The sequence below is a fragment of the Staurois parvus genome, unplaced genomic scaffold (assembly GCF_062004578.1).
Source record: "Staurois parvus isolate SC_StPar_1 unplaced genomic scaffold, SC_StPar_1.0 ptg000196l, whole genome shotgun sequence".
NCBI lineage: Eukaryota > Metazoa > Chordata > Amphibia > Anura > Ranidae > Staurois > Staurois parvus.
The window spans coordinates 5,093,232-5,111,054 of NW_028317992.1; the positions used below are offsets into that span (position 1 = coordinate 5,093,232).

Genomic DNA, 17,823 nt, shown 5'->3' on the forward strand with positions numbered 1-17,823 from the left:
GCTTTGCAAACCCAGATATTACATTGTCACTGTGCTGTTCATAGTATGTAGAAACAGCAGAGCTGTGGGAGGAACCCAGTAGGCTCCTCCCACTACCTGCAGAAACTACAGGAGAGGGCAGAGACAAGACCAGTCACCCTGCGCAAAGAGAGAGCAGCAGTGACTGGTCTGTATTACAGGAAGCTCCTGCACAGAGATAAAGGCTCACACTGGATTACTGCACAGAAATACACAAAGCACGCCAAGATTCAAGAATAATACACATGGATCTTGTATTTGGACAATGTTGGCTCAGCTTTAAGCCCTGGTTCACATATATGCGGGCCGCGTTTTGCACGGGCACAAGAGCCCAGTCATTTGAATGGACTCCCGTGGCCCGTGACATGCAGGAAAAAAGTCCCTGCACTTCTTCTGAAAACGCAGGCCGCACGGGAACCTCGGTTCCCAGTACGGTTGCATTTTCCATTGGGGTCGGTGTGCCATTAGAACTAATGGCTCCCGCCCGCGGGTCCACATTTCTCTCTGCGGATGGTGCGGCTGCATGGTATTTCGTGTGGATCCACAGCGGCACCACCCGCACATAAAGGGAAGCTGTCGCCCTGCCCTCCCTCCATGCAGGGCAAAGTGACAGTGTCTCTGCAAAAGTCCCCCAAACCACTTAGAATCACCTGTGCTAAATCACAGCTCCTTGCCCCAAGAATAACTGGCACTTCTGAGTATGCTGGGGCACGGGCCCCTCTGTGACAGTGCCAGTTGATAGTGGGCGATCATACCAGTGTCAGATGTTGAATGCAGCAGTGTGTGTCAGTCACTAAACGGGATTAAAAATGTACGTAGCACAAAATGGAGCTAGCTGATCTAATTGATTGGCTTGGCTGTCATTTCTAGGTCACTTTGATTCATAATGTTTAGCCGCACTCGGTAACCTCCATGTTGAGTCTGGCGTATCGACTTCCCAAGACCCAGATTCTGGCATCTTGCCTAAACATCCTCTCTGCTTCAACCGCTCCACTTCCAGAGACATGCAAATTGATTTTCTGTGCACTCTTAAGCTAATTGATAAGAATTATGACTGCAAAGCACTTCATTATAAATCAAAGCAAGGCTGGGTCTGAAGACAATGAAGTAGAAGTCGCCCAGGTATTATTATTATTATAGGTACTTGTATAGCGTCGTCAATTTACACAGCGCTTTACATATATATTGTACATTCACATCAGTCCCTAACCCTCAAGGGGTGTACAATCTAAGGTCCCTAACTCACATTCATATAGTATATTGTACATTCACATCAGTCCTTAACCCTCAAGGGGCGTACAATCTAAGGTCCCTAACTCACATTCATATAGTATATTGTACATTCACATCAGTCCTTAACCCTCAAGGGGCGTACAATCTAAGGTCCCTAACTCACATACATACAGTATATTGTACATTCACATCAGTCCTTAACCCTCAAGGGGCGTACAATCTAAGGTCCCTATCTCACATACATACAGTATATTGTACATTCACATCAGTCCCTAACCCTCAAGGGGCGTACAATCTAAGGTCCCTAACTCACATACATACAGTATATTGTACATTCACATCCGTCCCTAACCCTCAAGGGGCGTACAATCTAAGGTCCCTAACTCACATACATACAGTATATTGTACATTCACATCAGTCCCTAACCCTCAAGGGGCGTACAATCTAAGGTCCCTAACTCACATACATACAGTATATTGTACATTCACATCAGTCCCTAACCCTCAAGGGGTGTACAATCTAAGGTCCCTAACTCGCACACATACAGTATATTGTACATTCACATCAGTCCCTAACCCTCAAGGGGCGTACAATCTAAGGTCCCTAACTCGCATACATACAGTATATTGTACATTCACATCAGTCCCTAACCCTCAAGGGGTGTACAATCTAAGGTCCCTAACTCACATTCATACATACACATACTAGGGACAATTTAGACAGGAGCCAATTCACCTACCAGCATGTCTTTTGGAGTACCCTTACAGGGATTTAGCAGTCATGTCATAGATAACACCTACAAGGCTGCAGCGGTGTTCTGATATACCGGGCCTCAATGTGTACATTCTTCACATAAGTAAACAGAACTTGCACCTAAAGCCATCGGAATTGTTTTTTTAGAAGGATTTACATAGGAAAAAAAAAAAATCAAAAAGCTTGTTTTCAATCATGTCTAGGGCCCCATTTACACCTTTTTGAAGCTGAAAGCTTCAAAACTCTGTGTGGGAAATTTACTAAAACTGACGCACTCCGAATCTAGTGCAGCTGTGCATGGTACTACCCTACCCGTGCCCTCCGCTCCTCACAGGACCTCCTGCTCTCTAGCTCCCTGGTCTCCTCCTCCCACGCCCAATTGCAGGACTTCTCTAGGACCTCCCCCATCCTCTGGAACTCCCTACCCCAATCCATCAGAATGTCACCTACCCTCCTCACCTTCAGGCGCACCCTGAAAACCCTCCTCTTCAGGGATGCCTACCCCAACCTCACCTAACAATTAACCTCCTCCACTCCACCCACCACTCCACCCCCCACAGCCATCTCCTCCTGTGCCACCTTCCTCTCCCTCCTAGATTGTAAGCTTGAAAGAGCAGGGCCCTCGAACCCCTTGTGTATTGTATTGTTACAGTTTTGTCTCATGTTCTGTCCCCCTGGCTACTGTACAGTGCTGAGCATACCCTTTGGCACTATATAAATACTGTATAATAATAATAAATGGTAGCCAATCGGCTTCTAACTTCAGCTTGTTCAATTAAGTTTTACAGTAAAACCTGGAAGCTGATTGGTTTCTATGCAGAGCTGCTCCAGATTTTGTACTTCAGTTTTAATAAATAACCCCTATGTATTTTAATGGTGACTGTTCACATATGAGCAGTGCTCCTAGCTCGACACCTGAAGCTCCAAGGCAGATTTGAGCATATTTATCTCTTCATACTTCAGTGGAAACGCCTTAAAATGCTCAAATGGAGGGTGGGGGGGGGGCATTTTTGAGCCTGTAAGAACTGGTCCCCCCGCCCTAGTACTTTTCATTGGCTAAAGCAGTAAGCTTGAACACACATGTAAAACTCTTAAAATGCTTGAATACACACTCAACACCTTAAAATTGTTCTGCTCAGCTGCTTTTATTGAGCTTCAAGTGTTTTGGCCTTAATAAAATTCAATGCAGGTGCCTGAAAAACATGCAAACACATGCCAAGCTAGTAACTAGCTTTCCATTGGCTAAAATGTAAAAAAAAGTAGACCCAATAAAAATGTCTGCAGAAAACTACAGGAGGGGGCGGAGACAAGACCAGTTACCCTGCAGAAGGAGAAAGAGCAGCGGTGACTGGTCTTTATTACAGGAATCTGCTGCAGAGGCAAGATTTCAAACTGGATTACTGCACACAACTGGAAGAAATACACAAAGCACTCCCAATAAACAAGGCTCTTGTATGTAGACTGTATTTGATTATTGTGGAGTTTTAAAGTGATTCTAAAGACTAGATATTTTTTTACCTTCTTGCATTCTATGTATGAAGGTAAAAAAATCTTAATTGTGCAGCTTCATTGTGTCTCATAGACATGCAGAGGCAGCTCAGGAGTGAGCAAGCTTGCTATGGGGGCACTCAGCAGGGAAAAGGAGCCAGAAGCAGGGGCGGGGGACCTGGGAAGAGGAGGATCAGGGCTGCTCTGTGCAAAGAGCAGGTAAGTAGAACATGTTTGCTAATAAAAAAAAAAACTGAATCCTTACAAACACTTTAACCATTCCCTACTCTATGAATGAGGCCCCTATCACACAGGGGCAGTCTGGTCCATTCAGCAGAGGATATGTAAACAGATGCCCTGCTAAATCAGAGCAGAATGGGATGGACGTCACCTTTGTTACATCCGTGTCCATTCTGTGTGTTGCTCCATTTTAAAACTGGAGCTTTTCAGACCCATATTTGATCTATGTCTGGCTGTGTATAAACGTACTTGCATCCTTATACATCAGACTACTTCTGATCTATCACATTTAGGTCCAGAAAATGATAAAGGACACAATTTTTGTTTTTGTTTTTTTCCCCAAGACATGGGCAGACTTAGTGGTAAGATGCACATCCATTTATATCCACCGCCCCATATATAGACCTTCTTCTTATCAGGTCCTAATCAGACAACTTGTGGTGTTCTGTCTCTCAAATCTAAGCATTTAAAGTGTGATCTCTAACTTACAGTTGTGATGAGATAGCAATAACTCCAATCTCAGTTGGATACCACAGTCAGTGACTCAATCGAGATGATATCTTGTAGATCTTGTGAAGTTTATTCCATAAACTGAGAGAATCTTACAACAATGAACATCTGATAGGTCAAAAAATCATAATGTGACCTGATTCATGACATGAGGCTAGAGCTGCAATGCATTTCTGTGAAAAAGGGTGGGCTATCTATACAGCATTAACTAAACCAAAGGAAAGGGAGGAGCAGAAACAAAATATAGAGAACACTTAAAGGCATATGACAGTCATGTGAAACATGACATGTGTGAAAGGGGCCTGACCGTATATGAATAGAGCAGCCTTTCTCGACCTTTCCGACAAAGAGGAACCCTTGAAATAACAGTCCAGTCTCAGGGAACCTCTGTTAAATAAATGATACATTAGTGTGATGGTCAGGCGGGGAAATGCTCCTTATACTAGTGGATACTAGATAGCTAAAAAGATCAGTGGTGTCAGTGTGAACTTATTTGAGAGGAAGAAATTGCTCATTTCTCAAGGAACCCCTAACAACCTTTTGGAGGAATCCTGGTTGAGAAACCCTTGAATAGAATAATGAAACATTAGTTTTTACTTTAGTTATACTTTAAAGCACATACAGTATAATGTCAAAATATAGCTTTTGCCCACCTGACCATGATGTTCTATTTTCTTAATTAAAAAAAAACAAATATATGTAAATGTTGCAGAGGACAATTCTCCAGGCTTCCAGGGTGGCAGGTCAGATTGCTATATGCTGAAGCACTAAATTGTATCAATACAGTAGTGCATGTTTACAAAATATGATTTTTCCCTTACAGGGTTACATGAAGCCTTTGAAGCAGCCGGAAAATTCCTTACTGTGTGATCCATCTCTGGTGGACGAAATCTTCGATCAAATTCCAGAATTGTTGGAACATCATGAGCAGTTCCTGGAGCAGGTCAATCATGTGGTGCAGAACTGGCCCGACATCCAAACTGTGGGTGACATCCTGACACAATCTGTAAGTAACAGAAATGAAGTGCAATGTAGCTCTCCTCTGTAACCATTATGTAACCAGTTCTTCATGGGAGTCTAAGTACTTTAGTATTCATACTGTAGATTGAGTCTGATGGGCAGAGTCACCCGCTGATCACTTCCTGTTTGAACCCACTCTGTCACACAGACAGGCCAGATGGTAAAGAAGTGCAAGTTCTTAGACAGGTGGTCAGAGCAGTCAGGATGATGGCCAAGTCAGGTAAGACAAATGATCAGAGTCCACGTTTCAGGAAACTAGACAGAGCAATGACTGACAATGACAATGAATAGTGGGGGTAACAGCCAAAGATCAGGATAGGCACAAACAAGTTAAGTAAAAACACAGTGACAAACAATTTGCAGACAAAAGTCAGACAGACCTGAATCCAGGGCATGAGCAGACAGACTAATGCAGGCCATAGATGGGTCGAAAATCGGCCGATTTTCGGATCGTTAGTGGGCTATTTGTTCGGCCGTTTTTCGGTATTTTGGCCGTTTTTTTTAATCGGGAAAGTTGGAAAAAAATCGGCCGATTTTGCCGATCGGCCGATTTTCGCGGCAATTAGTGGGCAAATCGGCCGATTTTTTACCGATAAAAAAATCTGCGCATGAGCAGTGACCTGCAAGAGGAAGACAAAAAGAAGAAAAAGAAGAAGAGGAAGAGGATGAAGAAGAAGAAGAGGAAGAAGAAGAGGATGAAGATGAGGATGAAGAAGAAGAAGAGTATGAGGATGAAGAAGAGGATGAGGATGAAGCAGAAGAAGAGGATGAGGATGAAGAAGAAGAGGATGATGAAGAAGAAGAGGATGAGGATTAAGGAGAAGAAGAAGAGGATGAGGATGAAGAAGAGGATGAAGAAGAAGAGGATGAGGATGATGAAGAAGAGGATGAGGATGAAGAAGAAGAAGAGGATGAGGATGAAGAAGTAGGATGAAAATAAGAGGAATTCCAGTCCAGCAAAAAGTGTCTCTGCAGAGAGCTCTGCTATTTCTCTGACAGTTCCTTGACATTTACAGCGGTTGCAACATTGTATCTATTTGTTTCCGAATAAAAACATCTGTATCCTAAATAGATACAAATAGATACATTGTTGCAACCTCTATAAATGTCAAGGAACTGTCTGAGAACTGTCAAAGAAATAGCGGAGCTCTCTGCAGGGACACTTTTTGCCAGCTGTAGACGGGATGAAAATCGGCCGATTTTTCTTTTACCATTGGTGGTAACGTCGGCCACTTGAACGACCGATTGTTCATTTTTTTAAAAGAAAAATCGGCCGATTTTCGACCCATCTATGGCCTGCATAAGCTGTTGATCAGGCATGGGCTGAATATGCAGCAGTCTGCTTTAGCACATTCCTGATTAGGGCAGGTGTGTGCTGTAGAGATCTGATCTACACAGCTGGGTACTGACAAGCAGATTGTGAATGTCAAGGGTGATCTTTATACTGGCTTCCACACACTGACTTCCCCAGGAAGATCTCTTGCAAGTAGTTTTGGATTTTGTACCTACCCTACCTTTAACCGCCTCCCACCTGCCATATAAGGTAATGACGGGTGCAAGGCGGTTCTCTCGTTCTGGGAGGATGTCACATGACGTCCTCCCACTCTAACCGGTAGCGCGCGGCGAGGCTATTGGTGGTGCGCTGTGTCCCTCAGACACAGCGGATCACCGATCAATGGAAAGAGCTGATGTTGGCTTGGTCATGTGCTCAGCTGTGTCCAATCACAGCTGAGCACATGTAAATAAGGTAATGCCGGTCATCGGCATTTCTGTCCTCACGAGCTGTCACGCTGACAGCTCGTAAGGAGAGGAGAGCCGGTAATCGGCATTCCTCGGAGGGGACATGATCAGTGTAGCCCCAGCAGTGCCACCTGTCAGTGTCCATCAATGCCACCTGCCAGTGCCCATCAGTGCCACATCAATAGCACATATCAGTGCCTACCAGTGCACTCCAATGCCACATATCAGTGCCCATCTGAGCTGCCTTTCAGTGTCACCCATCAGTGCCAGTCAGTGCCACCTATCAGTGCCCGTCAGTGCCGCCTATCAGTGTCATATATGCGTGCTTCCTTTCAGTGCCCATCAGTGATGCCTGTCAATGCCCATCAGTGCCACCTACCAGTGCCTCCTCATCAGTAAAAAAATATATATATAAACTTTTCTCTTTTACAGACCCACAAAAATGTCCAAAATATCAAAACAATCCCCACTAGTGTAACCAAATGTTCAGCAAAGTCTCTTTTTTTCTTCTTTCAACGACAAATCTCTTTCTCAACATCCGGAAATTCTGATGACATTATACCTCGAAAGAAAAAAACTCAACATAGTGTCATACCTTTTAAAATAGAAATACACACGTGCCCCTTACTGTGCAACATGCAATACTGTGAGAAAAAAAAAAAATTATGTTAATCTATATGTGAATATACACGCATATATTTTTAAATATTTCTCTGTGTAACCAAATTCCTAATCAGTGAAACACTCATACATCGTGTCCACTATAAAATCTGTGAAAACAACTCACTGCAGTGTATCACTGCAAATGTGTATCACCACACTATGTATTCATCAGTGATCACCTTAAACCCTACACACACCCAAGACCAAACAATCTCCAACCCATGTGCTGATGGATAATTTCCCTATATATAAAATGACAGGGCATAACACAAATCTGGGTTGACTTCTTCTCTGTAGAATTCCATCCAGTATTAAAGTTTTTCTTCCATTCTCCTCATAAGAAAATCCGCAATTAAATATGGTAGATTCAATAAAATAACATCCTTTATTTGAAAACTCACATTAAAGTTTGGATAAAGCAGCTCCTCCTCATAGAGATGTAAATGCAGACAGACTAGGAAACACTGGCCACATGTTCCCACTTCCAAGATGGCCACGATCGCACTTCCTGTCAACGTTGATGCGTCTGCCTCCTCATCAGTGCCACCTATCAGTGCCCATCAGTGCAGCCTATCAGTGTCCATCAGTGCAGCCTCATTAGCGCACATCAATGAAGGAGAAAAATCACTTATTTACAAAATTTTAAAACAAAAACTAAAAAAAAAACTTTCAAAATTTTCAGTGGTTTTTGGTTTGTTTAGCAAAAAATAAAAAACCCAGAGGTGATTAAATACCACCAAAATAAAGCTCTATCTGTGTCAAAAAAATTATAAAAATTTCATATGGGTACAGTGTTGCATGACCGCGCAATTGTCATTCAAAGTGCGACAGCGCTGAAAACTGGCCTGGGCAGGAAGGGGGTATAAGTGCCCTGTAGGCTAGTGGTTAATCACTTTACCACGTTTAAAGAAAGGAAGGAAAATCTAAAGCTGTCCATACACTAGCAGACTTGTGAATGACTTGAAAAATGCAGATTGCAAGGACCTGAAAAATGTTTGTTTGCTTTTAAGATTCGATTTTAGAATGATTGATTTTAATTTCCCGAACATAAACTATCTACACTGTTAGAAATATGTTTAAGAAAAAAAAACATTTCCATCCTCATTTTCAATTTTCCTCATTGTTGGTGAACATGATTTGACCCCAATTAAATTGTTTTAAAGTAATGTGAACGTTTCTTTATATCTGTCCCTGCTGAGGGGATCTCATCACCTCCTGTGTGGTCACCAGGAAAAAAAAAATGCTAGATGAACTCTCCCCATGGTCTTTTCTCACCCAAAAATTGCTGTGGTTGGATTTGAGCTTCAATTCGTTCATGGTATGCTTTGTTAAAGTCGGACTTCAGCCAGGTAAAAATGTTAGAAGAAATGTAAGACATGTTCCTGGTACCTCGACTGGATCCTCTGGACTTTGTAGTATTATATGAGGTTTGACAATTTATTTCCTGGAATGGATTGGAAAAAAAAAGGGGGGGGGGGGTTACCTATACACTGGCGGCTGTTTTCACCTTCAAAGTAGTCCCCTGGTGAAGAATGCAGCACAATGTTTTGAGCCATAGATCAAATATGGGTCCAGAAAGCTTTGCTTTTACAATGGAGCAAAACACCTAATGGACGCAGACAGGGGCGGACTGACCATTTGGAAACTCGGGCACTGCCTGAGGGCCCGGGGTCAGTAGGGGGCCCCATGAGATGCCCCTGGTACCTCTTTCTTATGCTTTTTGAGTTTGGGCAAGGTCACAAGGGCCCCATGATCCCCTATTGCCCGGGGGCCCCATGAGTTGTCAGTCCGCCCCTGGACGCAGATGTTATAAAAGTGACATCCGCCTCATTCTACATTGATTTAGAAGGGCATCTGTTTACGAATCTCTTGCTGAACACACCAGACTGACCCTGTGTCAAATAGGCTGGAAACGTTCCTGGAGGTTTTTCTGTGTCCTTTCAATGCATTCTTAGTTTTGGAAACAGCCAAAAGTTGCAGGGTGCTAAGTTAGAGGAATAAGGTGGTTACTCAAGTTTTAAACACTGAATACTTAATGCATCATGTGCAGGAGCATTGTCATGATGGAGAATCCACTTGTCTGGCCGGAGTTACAGTCTTTTCCTATGAACAGATTCGGCTCACATTCTGTCTGAATTTGCATCTGTCCTATGCATCGTCATGGACGTCTTCCCATCACTCCCTAAATCATCTATACCATTAATAAACACTTGATTTCTTTATGGAATGTTCACCATAACTGGGGTGATAAGTTTCACTCACCCTTTTTCAATTTTCACACAAAAATGTTAATCTGCTGCTCCAGATTACCGTCACTAATTTTTCGCCAACAACGCAATGCACTCTTGGTATTTTGTCTACTCTGTAAAGACTGAGTTAACTGGCTTGTGACCCAGGTGAGTGCAGGTTAGAACATGTCAGAACACGCGTGTGAATAGCTGTGCGATTCACCACCACAGTGCTACATTGCGTGCATTTCAGGAATTACATAGTCGCACCTCCTTCTCTAGATACACTATAAATAAGTATTTGACACCAGCAGGGGCAGACTGACAACTCATGTGGCCCCCAGGCAATAGGGGATCATGGGGCCCTTGTGTCCTTGCCCAAACTCAAAAAAGCCTATGAGAAAGGTACCAGGGGCATCTCATGGGGCCCCCTACTGACCCCGGGCCCTCGAGCAGTGCCTGAGTTTGCAAATGGTCAGTCTGCCCCTGGTGAGCAAGCGGATGACAGGTCTGTGTCCCCTCTGCTACTACAGAGCAGACACAGAGCTGCTCGCTCTCCTCAATGGATGTTCGGATTAAAATGGACCGCCAGGAAAAACCTCCAGGAATGTTTCCAGCCTCTTTGACACCGGGTCAGTCTGGTGTGTTCAGCAACGGATTTGTAAACAGATGCCCTGCTAAAATCAAAGTAGAATGAGGCGGATGTCACTTTTATCAGATCTGCGTCCAGGGGCGGACTGACAACTCATGGGGCCCCCGGGCAATAGGGGATCATGGAGCCCTTGTGTCCTTGCCCAAACTCAAAAAAGCCTATGAAAAAGGTACCAGGGGCATCTCATGGGGCCCCCTACTGACCCCAGGCCCTCGGGCAGTGCCCGAGTTTCCAAATAGTCAGTCCGCCCCTGGACACCAGTTCCTCTCTTCTAGATTACAGAACCCATTCTCCCTTATATCTTGGAGAAGGGGAGGTGTTCTGCAGTCCAAATCAACAGCCTAGGGTGACACCTAGGGTGACTATGCTGCTCTTTCTTACCTAGATGCAATGTAGTGAGATAGTATTGTCATCCGATGGCAGGAAGCATGTTACTTCCAGGATTACAAAAGGACTGTACACCTTGTTTTTTGGTTTAGATGCCCTTTAAGACTGCATGCTGTATTACCATGTTAGGGTCTCTAGTAAGGAATTCTGCTAAAGCAAAAAAACATGGATCCACCAGGCAGCTTCAAGAAGAGCATTTTCTTCATCTGACTTCATCTCACTGCTTAGATATAGTATTCTGCAGAACATGCTGTCAGACTGGATAATGAAACACCTCTGATTTATTTATCGATTTGGTGGGGTTAAACATTTACATGGAACTATTGAAGATCTCTGGAGTGATTATTATACATTCCACTTAGAAGACACTAAGATATTAATGGTAGCTGGGCTGTAAGCAGGCCCAGGGCACAGATCGCTCTAGTGGGCGCCTACCATTGTTGTTAAACCAGATTTCATCTTCTATATTTCAAAGAGCGTCAACCTGACCGTATTAAACATATTTAGCTTTTTTTTCATAGAAAATAACACAGCTTATAATATTGTTAGGGCCCCTTCCAGGGCGGACTGACAACTCATGGGGCCCCTGTGTCCTTGCCCAAACTCAAAAAAGCCTATGAAAAAGGTACCAGAGGCATCTCATGGGGCCCCCTACTGACCGCGGGCCCTCGGGCAGTGCCCGAGTTTCCAAATGGTCAGTCCGCCCCTGGCTCCTTCGCACCTATGCTTTGTATCAAATCTCTTGAACAGAGACACAGATATCAGTGAAAACAAGGGGATATATTTCCACTCCACTCTATCCAAAACTATGCTTTTGGCTTGACAGACACTTTAATTGGACCGAACTGAACACCCAAGGACTTATTTAAAAAGCAGTGATTGTGACTTTCACCAGATATTGACTGATGGTGAATCAATCACTGTCATTTAATATACAGGTACCAGGAAGATTCATCTGCAGTGAATATTTGTTGAATGTGAGATTCACAGCTTTATAAGTATACCCTTTAGCAAATTAGTAACACCACCTAACTGAAATATTCACAATAATGATAGAAAACCCCTGAAGAAAAAAAAAAAGTTCCAAAAATAATCAAGTAGGAGAATGGTGTCCTAGGTGAAAAATAGAGCTAATTGGCAATCTATCTGAGATGATTCACCTCTGCAACTAAGCAAACAGTATTGACACACAAGACCTGCGCTCTGTGCATTCATCCTTTAATGCACACGGTTCTAAACGTGAGTACAGTCAGAAGAGAAAAATGTCACCAGCACACCGTGGTTCTCCAATGTGGGTCCAAAGCTTTATTCATCATGTCACGTCACATGCCTGATGAAGGGGTCCTGTGAGGCTCTGAAACGTTGCCCAGCTGTAACAATTACCACCTCCTTTCTAGCTCCCTTGTTTCCTCCTCCTTTACTCACCTCCAGGACTTCTCCAGAGCCTCTTCCATCCTCTGGAACTCCCTACCCTGTCTTGTCTGGCTTTCTCCTACTCTGTCCACTTTTAGGTGATCCATGAAAACTCCTCTTTTCAGGGAAGCCTATTCCACCTTCACCTAACAGCTGAACTTGTAATTCTCCCATCAGCTCATCCCTCACAGTTATAAACGTTTGTACCATTTGTCCCTCCCTATTAGATTGCAAGCTCTTGGGTGCAGGGCCCTCCTAACTTTCCTCTATTGAACTGTATTGTAACTGTACTATCTCCCTTTATAATGTGTGATGCAGAAACTGTTGGTGCTATATAAATCCTGTATAATATAATATCAGAGAGAAGGGAAACCTCTCTAGCAGGGCAGACAGTAAAATTAAAACCTCTAACAGGGATTTCACCATTCCCCAATGTAGAAAAAAAAGTGTTTGTTGTTTTGCTATAAATCAGCCTTTCTCAACCTTTTTAACATGAAAGAACCCTTAAAATAACTTTAATAATAGGCTGAGGAATCGACTGCTAATAATTATTATTTCTACAGCTCACTGTATATTAGTGTGATGGTCAGTGGGGAAAAATGCTCCTTACATTGGTGGTGATTGAGAAGAATTCCCTTCCCGATAGATAAAAAGATCATTGGTGTCGATGGGAACCTATCTGAGAGACAGAAGTTGATCATTTCTCAAGGAACCCCTAGCAACCTTTGGAGGAACCCTGGATTTCTATGTTGCCCTGGTTGAGAGGGGCTGCTATATAGATACACTGGTGTACGTGGTGTGATTTCCTGCCCATTCATTTGAATAGAATGAAATTGCAAGGCACCACACTAAAAGCAGTGCACTTTGTACCGTGCGGGCAAATGCAATGTGTTTGCGGCCTGCGTTCAGGGTGTCATTAACTTTAACTCACCCCCGCAGCAGATCGCAAGGGCATTGCGATCAGAATGCAGTGCAAGAAGCTGCACGCAGAAGGTTTTTTACCTTCAAAATACATGAAGATAAAAAACCTTGAGCCTGTAGGAAAACTTTAACTTTCCTCCTTTCCCAGTGCTTGTGCTTGTCACGGATCGCACGGTCGCCGCCACCAACATGCGACAATCGCACGACCGCGACTAACAGTAATCTGTCACGCCCGCGGCATCAGACCCCAGACCTTCTCACCAACTCGTGACTGAAGGACCGGCCGATCTAAAACCGCAGTGTGACGCGCGTAACAAGGCCGCACCCAGCACAGCGATTGCCCAGCTAATGGTCTACAATCTGTGCCTGCAGCCTAAATTCGCTTGTTACTGGGTCGGGTTAATTACGCAACTAACCCTCTACTGCCACCACCACTTTTGTCGGAGATCAAATATACACTATGATTGAAAAATCACCTGTCCAATATGGTCAACTACAGGCCAATTGGGCAGGGAGTAAACAAACACAATAGCGTCTCTTCAAAAGGCAGGAATTTGTGAATTGCAAGTAAGCGCTTAAAAACAGTTTAACACCTTCAGAAAGAAAGATTTATTACTAAAAGAGTCAAACAGGTGCAATAAAATATTTACAAAGAGATGTCACGAAAATATATATATATATATATATGTATATAAAGATACAGCAAAGAGATAATAGGAAGGAAATTAAAGAGTTAAGTTACTTGCCAATATGCCTTGGTTTGTAAGCAGATCCAAGTGCAGAGCAGGAAGGGTCTCTGATCTCCTCTGTTAAGATGTTACACTCAGGAGATGTGTGTTAAGCTCTAACAGGCTTGCCAGCCTGTCCTTTTTTTAAAAATCCCTCTGAAAAGGGGGTTGCTCTGACTACGCTGTTTTGGGAGGAGTCAGTGGGACTCTGAGTTAAAACTAACAGCTTCATACTCCATGATATGAAACATACAGTTGACCTGAGGAATGTTCAATTAATTACTGGTCAGTTTTATGATGTGTGGGCCTACACAGTTTTGGGTGACGAAGGTTACACTTCAGCAGACTGCCTGGCACCTGGACTCAGGATGTCTTAACCTGGTTGACCCACACCATCTGTAAGGAGATAACGTTTGCCTCTCAGGAAGGGAGGGGGTAGGGAATGAGGGCTGAGGAATACTTCCACTAAAAGAAAAGGAAAAGGGAAACTCCGCGTCCAACTCTGATGAGCTAGTTTGCTACAGTGCTCACCTTCCATTCCTGTTCCAACTGCTACATTTACCCATTGAGGAGAAATAACAGGAACATCATGACCAGTATGAGACTTTCCTTTTTACCTCCATATAGTTCTGGGTGCCTAGTAGGGTTGCCACCTTTTCTTCTTTGCAAACCTGAACACTTTAGCAGCACATGGTAATTTTTTTTTTGTTTGTAGTATACACTGCATAGATTTTGTGATCAAATAACATTTATTTATTTATTTCAGGTACTTATATAGCGCCATCAATTTACGCAGCACTTTACATATATATTGTACATTCACATCAGTCCCTAACCCTCAAGGGGTGTACAATCTAAGGTCCCTAACTCACATTCATACATACACATACTAGGGACTATTTAAACAGGAGCCAATTAACCTACCAGCATGTCTTTGGAGTGTGGGAGGAAACCGGAGTACCCGGAGGAAACCCACGCAGGCACAGGGAGAACATGCAAACTCCAGGCAGGAGGTGTCATAGCTGGGATTCGAACCAACGACCTGAGTACTGCCAGGTGGAAGTGCTAACCATTTAGCCACTGTGCTTCTAATCATATGGAGTTAATCACAACTTTCCATATTATTTGCTGTAGAAAGACACTATTTGTGGTGTGAAAGACTGTCTGTATACAGGGGTCAGTGTCTCCCCCTGCCTTCCCATAATACAGGTGTCAGTGTCACTCCCTTCATAATATAGAGCCCACCCCCCCCATAGAAACCACAATCAGTAACCCCTCCCTTCCTTAGAGACCCCCCATTAGATCAGAGTTGTTCTGTCTCTCCAATATAAGCATTGATAGTGTGATCTCTGTAACGTGCAGTTGTGATGAGATAGTGATAACTCCTATCTCAGTTGGATACCACAGTCAGTGACTCAATCGATAAGACATCTTGTAGATCTTGTGAAGTTTATTCCATAAACTGAGAGAATCTTACAACAATGAACATTCGATAGGTCAAAAGATCATAATGTTTTCTGCTCCATGACAGGAGGGTAGAGCTAAAATGCATTTCTGGGAAAGGGGGAGGGCTATCTATACAGCATTAACTAAACCAAAGGAAAGGGAGGAGCAGAGACAAAACACAGAAACACTATTTTAAAGGCATAGGACAGTCAATATGACAGTCATGTGAAACATGACAAGAGTCCCTCCTATATCAATGCTCCCCCCACAGAGGCCCACCATTAGATCAGACTCCCCTTATATCAGTGCTCTCCTTAGAGACCCAAAAAACTAAAAATTGAAAAAAATCCAGTGCACCCTCCCCCTATAATTATATTAATTCATATGTGAAAAAATAATTGTGAATGATGGTGGAAACCCCCAAGAGTAATTCAAATATAAATACACCCCAATTTTATTCAAACATATATACTGTGCAATTTTGATACACATACTATATGAATAGTGGTGAAAACCTCCAATCCATTCCAAAATGTCATACGCTAATATCCAACCTATTCAACTCTAATGGAATTTCTAAGTTTTTACTTTTTTTTTTTTTTTAATAGAAGTGGGAACACATAGTGCTTGCAGCAATTTATTTACTTAGTTTTTAAAAATTTTTTCTTTCTTCCCTATATCAGAGTCCCCTTATATCAGCGACTTCCCCCTCCCTATTTATATCAGTGCCCCTACTCTCTTTGAGACATCCATTCAGATTGCCTTACCAGTGGGACTGGGAGCCACTGCAAGCAATGAAGTGTGAGTGCCCATTTGGGGGGCGGAGGTGGGAGGTGGAGCCACTCTAGGGCTTTTTTCCTCCCATTATGCAGTGTGTGAAAAGCAGCAATACTGTGTCATTGGTTGCTAGGACAGCAGCAGTCCTAGCAACCAATGACTGCAAAGGAGATGAACGAGAGGGGGGTGTGGGGGGGAGAGAGAGGGGTGAGAACTGAAGGCAGAGAGAATAGGCAGGTGCAGCCAGGAATTCTCACTGGGTTGAGGATAGCCTATTGAGTGGAGCGCAGTGCCGGAACGTGATCCTTTATTAGCTCCATCCCCAGGACAGATTTACTGGACGGTTGGAACTGGGTTTATGTTGTGTCTGGGTTTCAGGTGGACTGAAACCCGAACACAATTGTCAAAACCCGGACTGTCTGGGCCAATACCTGACAGGTGGCAACCTTAGTTCCTAGGTGATCCCCCATCTCCATGTGATAGTGCTCAGGCCTAGCATTTGGGTTTAGCAAGCAGAGACCATGGTGACCATTGCCCTCAACAAAGAAAATGCTCAGGAAGTCCAAATATTTAGAGTTGTCCCCAGAACATGAGGTGAGTGGATATCCTCCATTGGGGACCCCTTCTCCAGAGAAGGCTGTCTAAGAGCCCCCTTGGGTAATTTCCTCTAAATTCCTGTTGCACCTCGGGGGCAGGAACTGAAGGGAAATTTCCCCAATGGCACATAAAAATAACTTGACGGGGTTTTAACCCTTCCCTACTCTATTCGGAGTGAAAAATTTTTGACTAAACCAACTAAATGCTAAGTTAGCCCCAATCTCATTCTTAAAACCCCAGTTCCCTCCCCCCCTCCTTTGTCTTACTGGGTGTCAGAAGAATTGGTGCACACTTGGGGGACACACTCTGTATGACAAAATAATCCTCTCAAATCTTTCTGTGCTCACTATTTCACTTTAAAATTGTAATTTAATTTCTTGTTTCCCTTATGTTGTCCGCCTTCTTTACAGGGGAAGTATGTACAGGGCACAGAGAGTTACATTTGAGTTTAAGTCGCCTCGCTCTTCTTGCGTCACCAAGTCTAAAAATAGCACCTTCCAAAATCCAGCATGAAATAAAACGCGATAGCAGAGAAAGGTCAGCTTCTGATCTCCCCGTGTTGTAACAACTTCACATTAAAGAGCTGATTAAATGCCGCAAGGGGCCAGAAAATTGAGATACACTTTCTGAATTATCTCATTTATTTTTTTCCATGCAAGATAATAATGTGTTTAGTGGGGTGGGGGCACACCGCATCTGCGTACAGAGTGGCTGGTGCCCGGCTGTGAATGTGGAGGTGGGAGTTAATTTAAAGCTGAACTCTGGGCAGATATAAGAGATGTAAATTAAATGAGAAGTTCAGTTACTTAAAAACACATACCTCAGTGCTGCAGCATCACTGAGATGTTCACAACCGTATGAACTGCTACCTCACCGACAACAACGTTCTTGATCCCCGACAGTCTGGCTTCTGCCCACAACATTCCACTGAAACTGCCCTACTAAAACTCACTAATGACCTACTAACTGCTAAAACCAACGTCCATTACTCCATACTCATACTCCTTG

At 43.4% G+C, this 17,823-nt stretch overlaps 1 protein-coding gene across 1 annotated transcript in view; it reads left to right on the forward strand.

Annotated features, from left to right (window-relative positions):
• Positions 1-17,823, forward strand: part of LOC149461640 (rho guanine nucleotide exchange factor 17-like) — a 350,052-nt gene that overhangs the window by 274,100 nt on the left and 58,129 nt on the right. Inside the window, exon 3 of the mRNA XM_089678032.1 lies at positions 5,067-5,249. Within this exon, the coding sequence (XP_089534158.1) occupies positions 5,067-5,249 (183 nt within the window). The remainder of the gene's footprint in view (positions 1-5,066; positions 5,250-17,823) is intronic.